This window comes from Asterias rubens, chromosome 8 (genome assembly GCF_902459465.1).
Source record: "Asterias rubens chromosome 8, eAstRub1.3, whole genome shotgun sequence".
NCBI classification, from domain to species: Eukaryota; Metazoa; Echinodermata; class Asteroidea; order Forcipulatida; family Asteriidae; genus Asterias; species Asterias rubens.
In genome coordinates, this window is record NC_047069.1 from 1,532,341 (window position 1) to 1,543,132 (window position 10,792).

The 10,792-nt window shown below is 40.7% G+C and overlaps 2 protein-coding genes across 2 annotated transcripts; both read left to right on the forward strand.

Moving 5' to 3' along the window:
• The first annotated feature begins 862 nt into the window (after window positions 1-862).
• LOC117293475 (C-C chemokine receptor 1-like protein 1) lies at window positions 863-1,978 on the forward strand. The gene has a single exon (XM_033775824.1). The coding sequence runs from the start codon at window positions 863-865 to the stop codon at window positions 1,976-1,978; it is 1,116 nt and encodes a 371-aa protein (XP_033631715.1).
• A 6,641-nt stretch (window positions 1,979-8,619) lies between these two features.
• LOC117293476 (somatostatin receptor type 2-like) lies at window positions 8,620-9,723 on the forward strand. Its single transcript, XM_033775825.1, has one exon. The coding sequence runs from the start codon at window positions 8,620-8,622 to the stop codon at window positions 9,721-9,723; it is 1,104 nt and encodes a 367-aa protein (XP_033631716.1).
• The last annotated feature ends 1,069 nt before the right edge of the window (window positions 9,724-10,792 follow it).

The window sequence follows — 10,792 nt, forward strand, 5'->3', positions numbered from 1 at the left end:
GAATTGTTGCCCAAAATTGTGTGCTTTCAGATGCCTTTTTTAAAGAAAAAAACACACCAAAAACCTACGTTACTTCAGAGGGCCGGAGCCGTTTCTCACAATGTATTACTATCAACAGCTCTCCCGTGCTTATTACCAAGTAAGTTTGTATGCTAACAATTATTTTGAGAAATTTGTAGTGTCCAATGTCTTTAAGACCAGATGGTCACTTTGTGAGCGATGAAAAGTGAACCTGGCATAAATCCGCACAAATGAGTAGTATCTGACAAGTCGTGCTTCTATCTATATTTGCACAAGTCCACAACCTCCTTAAATCAGTCAATAAACGAGGCTCACAACATCTTAAAGTAATACTGCGCAGGCCTAGACATCTTAACGTTGACGTTTAAGAGTGTACTGAGACGAGCTCGTGTGTCTTGCAGCTCGAGCTCTGGATATTGGTTTTTTGCTACATCTTTGAGTTTCCTCCCTGGCCCATCAATATACACTGAGATGGGTAGCGGATGTCACATCATTGAATGTTGCTCTAAATTGCCTTAGCGTTTGATACATTGTTACTACTTCAGAAGTGAATAACGCTTGGACCGTGGACTTTGCAACATCAGTTCAATACTGAGTAGGAAAACCAAACTTCTGTAATGTGGAAAGGGTAGACTGTCAGTTCGTGTCTGAGCAAGCCGACCGCAGGAAGATATCATTATTGCCATAACGGTTACTGATTGATCTTTTAGTTTGATCATAGAGCTATGGTTTGATCATGCATTCGCTCACGTGTAAAGTAGTCCAAAGAAACACCCACGCCGTTGTTTAAAAGCACGACAACTACAGAGAAAGCTCGACCTATAGGTGCACAACAGGCAAGATGGGTGCCGCAGTTGTTTCAACTGAGGACATCTGCATGGACTTGACTTTGAATTACTCACAGGACGAGGAAGCGGCAATGTGGCTTCTGTATTATCCAGCGGACCAGATCATTGTCCCCTTCGTTATGTCCACGGTCATGGCCTTCGGCTTGCTGACCAACCTAGCCTTCTTGCTTGTCGTGGTTCGCGTGCATCGAATGCGGACGGCTACCAACCACTACCTAGTGCAGATCGCTCTCTCAGATATGGCGTTTCTCATCTTCGGAGCTGGTGCCAGGATCATGTACTTCAGAGCCTCACCGGTGTCGTCAGATCATAGGATGACCGGAGCAGCAGGTTGCATTGTTATCCCATTCTTGAACTCCATGGCATATTTTGCCTCCTTGTTTTTCACGGCTCTGGTGACGCGAGAGAAATACCTCGCCGTTTGTAGACCACTGGAGCACCGCATGCTGCGAGGTCGTCCCCGCATCATCAGGCTAACCTTATCTGTGTGGTGTGTTGCGGTCTTGATTTCGGCCACCTTGATACCTGCGTCTTATCTATTCGAGCCCTTCTGCATCAAATGGCCGGACTCATGGTCAACTAAGACTGACCTCCCAGACATCGCAGCAAACTGCGCTCCACTCTCACGAAACTGGGTATGGTATAACAACTCCATGCAAACGGTTCCCTTCTTTCTCACCATGTTCTTGACCATCACCATGTGCATCACCATCCTCAGAAACCCACACTTTCGGGTCGCACCGGCCCGGGACGGGCAGCACCTCGGCCCGGCCACCGCCCGTAAGATTCGCACTCGCCATCAAATCACATTCATGCTGGTAGTGAACGGGTTGGTTTGCTTCAGCCTGCTCGCTCCATTCGAGTGCTCGTCCATTGCAGCCTGGCTACGGACCCTTGTTCCCAATCCCTTGCTAAGTGATGACCAATTTAATCTGAGCACACAGATAGTCAGGATCCTAGCATACATCCAAGCAGCCGTCAACCCCATTGTGTACTACGTTGTACATCCAAGCTACCGAAGCGCCTTCTTTGAGTTATTTAAGAGGTCCAAAAGATTTGATCCTAACGGGAAAACCCAATCAACACAGCTCTGTAATACAGTTGCTTGATAATGTGACCAAGATAAAGGAAGCGACGATGGAGCATCTCATCTTAAACATTCTTGTAGACTAGAAGAGCCAATGCGTGGATAGTTGCTGGCTCAATTGTACAAACGCATGTAAAAAATGTTACGTTTCGTAAGAGAAACCGCCAGTGTCTTTAAGTCAAAGTAAAATAAAACATCTGTATTTTGAGACAAATTTACAGCGGAACACGTCAGTTCTAAAAGGATGCAACTCAAATACAATACCGGCCAAGATGCTTGGACCACGTGACGAAATGTCACCGACAATAAACATTAAAACATGGCTCAATACAATTCAAAATGCCGGGCAAGATACTTGGACCACGTGACAAAATGTCACTGACAATAAACATAACCTTTTGGTTAAAACCAAAAATGAAAGACAATATGTTTGAATGCTGAAAATTGTGCATTGATTTTCACTGTTTCTCCTGACTCACAAAACTGATTATTTAGCCCAAATTTACGAAGGTTTGTTGTTTCTATATAAAGCTCATCACCGTACATGAAACACTGTATGTAAGTGTATGACAACTCGTCCGTCGGACGGCCATCCATCGAGATGTCCGAATCGTCGAGTTGTCCGAACGGTCGAGTTGTCTGAACTCCCTGTGAGTATAAATGTCAACTCTTATGTACAATACATTATACCTTTAAGTTAAGTACATTTAAAGCCAAGTTCAAACCGTGACGGCTGGGTCCTAAATGTCACGAATTCTATCCCCAACTTGTTTGTCTTCTTCAAGAGTCAGTCAATGCAATTTCCCTGCCCATGAAATTAATATGTATCAACCTGTACTTAGTACGGCATGATTGTTTGCTTGGGAGGGTAGCCATGGTTCTGAAGACTCTCACCAATGATTGATGATGAAATAAGAGATCATTGCCTGAATAAAAATGATACTGCACGAAGCCGCAACTAAAGGTTTGTGTGTCTCATTAGTAATTATCTATGTATGTGGTAATGGGTACTTGTTTTCTACACCTTTAATGAGGACCGAGGACAAAATAGAGACAACGGATCTTCATAATGGGAAATCTAAGAGAGGGATGTTCTGAATGGAAATGTGTATGATAGTCTACGGGATGGTGTTAAAGGCACTGGACACTATAGGTAATCACTCAAAATAATTGTTCGCATAAAAACTTGTGAGAAATGGCTCCTTCTGGAATAACGTAGTTTTTGAGAAAGGGGTAATTTTTCATTCACACTATTGCTAATATTCAAAGACCAGTCTTCTCACTTGGTGTATCTAAACATATGCATAAAATAACAAACCTGTGAAAACTTGAGCTCAATTTAGTCGTCGAAGTTGCGAGATAATAATGGAAGAAAAAACACCCCTGTCACACAAAGTTGTGTGCTTTCAGATGCCTGATTTCGAGACCTCCAAATCTAATTCTGAGGTCTCGAAAGTTACTTCTTTCTCGAAGACTACGTTAGTTCAGAGGGAGCCGTTTCTGACAACGTATTTTTAAGCTATCAACAGCACCGCATTACTCGTTACCAAAGTAAGTTTTTTGCTAATAATTATTTTGAGTAATTACCAATAGTGTCCAAGGGCCTTTAAAAGACCTCAGACCTGGAGCATTTTTCAGGCATCTGAAACACATTTAAGTAAAACAATTCACATGTTGACGGCGAGGGCGCACTGCTATATGTCTCGTTTGCTAGTTTGTGCGATATGATCAACGGGACTTGAATTGAGTCTATATGAAGACGCCTGCTTCAAACCTTTGCCCTGTCCATTACACTACACAAACAACAGACCTTGTAAGATTTGTGGATGTTCAAACAAATAAAACGTCATGGGCTGCCTGTCTCGACAAACAAATTAGGGATTTTGCAGTCTCGGCTAAAGGTATGCCATGGCGGAGTATCCCTTCATGGGTCCAGCATGCTCGTATCCTTGGGTTGGGACACACTTCAGAGTCCACGACAAATTCACCAGTTAAACAACACTTAATATTAAAGACGATCAATGGTGTAGTCAAAGCCGACCACAGCAACATTTTAGAATCAAAACTGCAGAGGGCAAGAAAGGGCAACGACAATCAGTTCAAATTACCCGGCATCTCATCTACCATCTACGAGCAATCTTTTTCTCCAAGAACACTGAAATTATGGAATAATCTGCAACAATCCCTCTTAGATTCCACATCCCACCAAATCTTCAAAAGTAATAATATTCACAATCTATAGGCCTAAACAACAACAACAACAACAACAACAACAAACCGAACTAGACAATGCTCTTCTGACCTCCTTGTTAAAGGAAAAAAAACAGGATTGGTTTTGCTATCAAAAAGTTGCTGGCAGTGTAAGCACTTTATGTGATCCACCATATACATAAACTGACAAACCTGCAGAAGTTTGAAATCGATCGGGCATCTGGGTCACGAGAGAATAGTGAAAAACTGATTACAAATTTTACATTGCACCAATGGCAAAACAAAAATGAATAAAACGCTCACTGAGCAATAAACTCCAAACGCGAAATTAGATTACTTATTTCTCATCAAAATATGCAATTTTTGACAGAAATATTTCAAGGGATGTTTTAAACTATCATCATCATTAGACCATGTAAGTTTTATGTAAATCTGTGATCTTCACGATTTTTGTTTCTTACCAATTCTGTATAGTTCCTTTAAGTTCCGCAGCGGAAGTTTCAGGAGGAAAACCTACAAAGTCCCAACTACCAAGCATAACCACTGACGTCTGTTTCCACGATGAGAGATCATTAACTTAAACCCGTACTTACAAAGTCCAATAGCATTGAACCAAAACAACTTCCATAGTGGTCTCCTGTTTTCGACCAGCAAAGAGATGCACTTTATTTTTTATGATCCGTGCATATTGACAACAAACAAGCGGTTGTTCAAGTTTATGAGAACTCCCTGTCTTCATAATGACGGCTTGGTAACCGGGCAACACTATTTTACTAGTCGTTCGCAAGCTGCAAAAAGCCTTTGCACACTGCACTTGCGTTGCTTCAAAAGGTTTGGGTACTTTTTGTACGGCACAAAACACAATGTCCACATTAAAGTTACACGATTTGAAGATAATGATGGTAAACAAGAGTCCTTAAAATATAACTTGCTGAGGTGCTGTAGTTTTTTAGAAATTAGTAAAATAATGACACGAAAACAGTTTCAGCACGGTAAACAACGGATTTATGCGGCTCTCTTGAAAACATTGCTCTGTGGTTTTTTGGTCAAAATCTTGACAACTAATGAAGCCGAAACTTCTATACAGGTAAATAATATTACAAACATCTCCATTCACAGTGAGTAGAGATTCACGTAATGACCATTGTGTGATGGTCAACAAACATAACTTTTCACTACGGTCGTCAAGTATGTAAAACTGCAGCCATGCAGCTTAATGTGTTAACAAAATATTTTATACGCCTATTCTGAAACCGAAGTTTCTGCGCAAAGAGACAAAGATAGTCTGGAGACTTTCGCAGACTTTTTACTTTATTTACCCACAGACACAGGGTTGCTGATGGTAAACTTCCTGTATAAATAAGAGTCCATTCAAATGTCCATTATGCCGACCATCCATTAGTACCTTCTACGCAAGAGTGACGTACAGAACCTTTTACTCGCAATGTTTGTTATTCTGAAAAGAAAACTAAGAAAACTAGGCCTACACCATCATAATCAAACTAAAATACTAGTCCCATAACAAAATTTAACAAACCAATTATTAGGGAGGGTACACGTTTGGTAATTGTCAAAGACCAGTCTTCTCACTTGGTGTATCCCATCATGTGCATAAAATAACAAGCCTGTGAAAATTTGGGCTCAATCGGTCATCGAAGTTGCGAGAAAATGATGAAAGAAAAAACACCCTTGTTGGACGAATTTGTGTGCCTTCAAATAGGAATAAAATACTTCTAGCTAGAAGTCTTTTATTATTTAAGTGAGAAATTACCTCTTTCTCAAAAACTACATTACTTCAGAGGTAGTCGTCTCCCACAATGTTTTATACTATCAACAGCTCTCCAATGCTCGTTACAAAGTCAGTTTTTAAGTTAATATTTGTTTTGAGTAATTACCAAACATGTACCTTCCCTTTAACTTATGTGTAATAACTGCGGTGAATACGAGCATATTCCTACGAATTTCTCATTCAACACCTTTGAGTCACACAATTTGTCACATTCAAAAATATGATAACCGATCAATCATTTTATGAGCTATTCCTGTGCAAAGAGAAGCGAGTACCGTATTTCCCGAGTCGGCACAATTAGTGATAAGTACCACATTCGCCCGAAGGGAAATAATGGGCAAGGGGAAGTTTCTTGGCCCCAAAAGCTTTCAAATAGTAATTTCCTTATTAATTGCGAACAATTTACATTCATAAGCTGCACGAACCTACCGTGCAATAGTGTGGGTGAAAATCATATAATGAAGTATATAATACGAAGCTTGTGTGGTTTACCCAATTGTGTCGTCACGGGAAAGGCAATAATGCATTTGCTTCTCTCCGCACAGGAGTTTGGGGAAACAGCAATTTTTTTCCGATAGCAAGCGAAACAAGTGATTTTTTTTAAATAAAAAGTACAACATTACTTCACAGTTGTGTCAAACAAAACATTAAGTTTGGTGTTCAAGACTGATTGGACCCAACTATGAAAAAAGAGAAAACAAATTGAGTGTATGTTCAAGAAAGCTTCTCTCTTGACTTTAAAATTATTTAAGACAAATAATGTGGACTTTTTGACGCTTGGTGGCAGCAGACATACCAAGTAAAATTGCAGACATAAAGAACCCTTTAAGTTGACGATTGTGTTCAAAACACCGTCAATACTTATTTGATATTACTTTTCTGGTAAGGGATTCGCAGAACTTTGTATGCGTTTCTTCAATTATTTTTCCCGTACGAAAGTAAACAATTACGCGGCCTTCAAGCTGAGATGATCTCGTGAACAATACAGCCATGAGAGAAGTCTCGCTATGCGTTTTAGCAATTAAGGAACTAGATAAATCCTTCTGAATACATTAGTTTTACCGTCAGCCCTGATAAAAAGCTGAGCCATTTAAACAGACTTGAGTTTGAGTCATGTTCTTGACATCTATACTCAACTCCAAAACAAAAATCCAACTTATTAAAGGCACTCGACACAAGACCAGTATTCCAACATGCACAACATCACAAATCTGTGAAAATTTGAGCTCAATTGGCCATCAAAGTTGCAAGAGAACAATCTCAGAAAAAACACCCTTGTTGCACAATTTGTGTGCTTTCAGATGCCGAAAAAGGGCTTCAAACCTGAAGTCTTTTAAAGACATTGGACACTATTGGTAATTGTCTAAGACCAGTCTTCTCACTTGGTGTATCTCAACGTATGTATAACATAACAAACCTGTGAAAACTTGAGCTCAATCGGTCGTCGAAGTTGCGAGATAATAATGAAAGAAAAAACACCCTTGTCAAACGAAGTTGTGTGCTTTCAGATGCTTAATTTCGAGACCTCAAATTCTAAACTTGAGGTCTCGAGATCAAATTCGTGGAAAATTACTTCTTCCTCGAAAATTACGTTACTTCGGAGGGAGCCGTTTCTCACAATGTTTTATACTTTCAACCTCTCTCCATTACTCGTGACCAAGTAAGATTTTATGCTAATAATTATTTTTAGTAACTACCAATAGTGTCCACTGCCTTTAATATTTGAGTAAAAAATTACCTCTTTCTCAAAAAGTGTACGTTACTTCAGAGGGAGCCGTTTCTCACAATGTTTTATACTTTCAACCTCTCCCCATTACTCGTGACCAAGTAAGATTTTATGCTAATAATTATTTTTGAGTAACTACCAATAGTGTCCACTGCCTTTAATATTTGAGTAAGAAATTACCTCTTACTCAAAAAGTGTACGTTACTTCGGAGGGAGCCGTTTCTCACAATGTTTTATACTACCAACCTCTCCCCATTACTCATTACCAAGTAAGGTTTTATGCTTATCATTATTTTGAGTAATTACCAATAGTGTCCACTGCCTTTACCGACCATCCTAACTTATCTGTGCGCTCTAATAACAGGTTAAGTTTAAATCACAGTACCCAAAAGATTAATTACAAAGATCCACGGCACATGTAATTTATTTAAAGCTGCACTGAACGTTTGAAATACAGACATCGAAGCGAAAAATCAAACATTCTATAAACACATAAAAAAACTATTTATAAACCCTACCGATACAAACACGTTGCTTATTTTGTTTACCAAATCATCTCCATCAATAAAACAATCCCCCTACAACCTTTCCTTGCATTTATGAGTATATGGTCTGTTTATTGTTCATTACTATGCAATTGAGATATAGAAACACTAGTGACATGTATTGCAGCTATACGCAAGAATGTGTTACCCTCTTATGCATATCAATGTACGTGGTGTGTGTTAGTGTCATGCAAGAGCGTTATCTCACACTGAGTGTTTCTCGCAGGCGCAATCAAGTAGCAACACATCTTGGGTGTGCCGGTGTCATCTTCAAGCTTCCATATCAATATTGTGATGTAAGATATTGATATGAAACACAACTGCTTGGACTCCTGAGTAGAAATGTAGTCATTGTGTCAAGTTTGCATTTTGGACAACTCGATCGTTCAAGGATGGATGATACTCCTTTAAACTGTACTGGGGATGACGTGTGGGATTATAGCAATTTCTCGAGCCCACCGTCTGACTTGTTTTACAGTCACACCGATGCCGTGATTATCTCCATCGTCAACCCTTGCATCCTTGCATTTGGTCTCTTCGGTAACATTGCCTTTCTGTTTGTCATGGCCAGTGTCCCTAGAATGTGGACAGTCACCAACATGTACCTCGTCAACATGGCGGTTGCTGATATAATGTTCTTGACCGTCGCTGTGTCGGTTAAACTTGCCCATTACAACGCTAGCCCAGTCAGTGCCGATAAATCGACACTTGGTCACACTGGTTCCGTCGTCACCTTCGTGTTGCTGGACCTCAGTTATTTCGCCTCGGTGTTTCTGGTCACTCTGGTCTCGTTCGAGAAATTCTACGCCGTGTGCCGCCCCGTCCAGCACCGGTTGATGGGTGGTAAGAAACGCACTGCAAAGTTCGTTGTCGGGGCGTGGCTCCTCGCCCTTGCGTTCTCCTTGATTTTACTCCCAGCATGGGTAGTGTACATGGATATATGCATTGTGTGGCCGGAACAAAAGGAGTATAAAACTTTACCCGGAGTTATCGGAGTTATTGACTCGATTAACGACTGGTATGCGGACTTCCACAACTTGGTCCAGACGATCCCGTTCCTGCTTGCGTTGATTATTAATCTAGTCATCTACATTAAGATCATCCTCCGATTGGGCAACCGGGTGGGCACCGTTGGGGTTGAACCGAACGCTCGCAACGCTCGACGGCAGAAGGTTCGCAATCAGGTCGCCTTCATGTTGGTTGTCAACGGTGTTGTGTTCTTCGTGTGCCTGGCACCATTTCAGGTAACATCTTTCGCCCTGACTATGTCCGGCTTTAGTGGCTCCTACAACTTAACTTCTGAGCAGATCAACACAGTTCTATGGGTTGGTCGGATCTTCACGTATGTTAACTCAGTGTTGAACCCTTTGATATACAGTGCGACTAACCCAAGGTACAGACAAGCTTACATTGAAGCTTTCACCTGCTCAAGATATCGGCAAGGCAAAACGGATAGCAGCAATGACGTAACATTAACAGCCACCTTTCAGCAGTAAACTAAGGCCTGACGTAAGCCCACATCAAGGCCCGAGTGACTTAGGCCCCCACATCAGGGCCAAACAGGCCCCACATAAGAGCCCTTAGGCCATATCAGGCACACATCTTTCATGTGGACTTGGCTGCTACAAAGAGGCTAACTACTTTTAAAAACAAACTTATTGACAAAGCTCTGAGCACAGGCTGATTGCTGCAAAAACGCGAAGAAGGTTCCGCCATACGATGGAAAGCACAAGTGTGTAACAATACTTTTGTGTTCTGGTCATCCATTTTTATTATTAATTTATACAATCGCTCGTTGTCATTCAATATTTGTTATTACATTTCCTCTTCGGGAAAGAAATGTTCATATGTAAATGTTTGTTTATAATCTGATGAAGAAATGTTGAATGTAAATGCGTCTTTACAATATGGGAAAGACATTTTAAATGTAAATGTTTCTTTACAAAGTGTTCGGTTAACATAACAGTTAAAGTTTCAGCGAGGGATATTCTATAGCAATCCTGCAGTTTTTTAGATGGTCTATAGATTACATCTCACCATTCCAGGGGCTGACCCATGAACTTTTGCAAGGGTGTGGTCAGGTGTGTCAAATAACTACACGACAGACTGGCGATCGTTTGTGTACGAGTCAATGAGAAAGCGGACCAGTCTATGAGGCAACAAATAAATCAGTGGGTTAAACTACATTGCCTTTGGCCACTTAGATTTTAAACTATGTTTCTCAAGTCAGTTCTCTCTTACAAGTATTGTACATGTATTACTACACGACAGACTTGGATCGGACGAGTTGGTCTATAAAAAGCGTGTGTAACCGTTTTTTAATAAAATGCATATGGTTGGAAAGATGTTTTAAAAGTAGAATACAATGCTCCACATAAGTTTGCCTCGAAATTGCGAGATTTATGGGAGTCAACATTTTGACTCCATTAAGTGGCCGACCGTGTTAGTCGACGAGGTAAAAGGAAAACCGTGCAATTTCGAGGCATGTTTGTGTGGATCATTGTATTCTACTTTTACAACATCTTTTTGCCCATGTGCATTTCATAACAAATGGTTACACACGCT

Coding starts and splice junctions, on each gene's coding strand:
- LOC117293475 (XM_033775824.1), top strand. CDS start 863: ATGGGTGCCGCAGTTGTTTCAACTGAGGACATCTGCATGGACTTGACT.
- LOC117293476 (XM_033775825.1), top strand. CDS start 8,620: ATGGATGATACTCCTTTAAACTGTACTGGGGATGACGTGTGGGATTAT.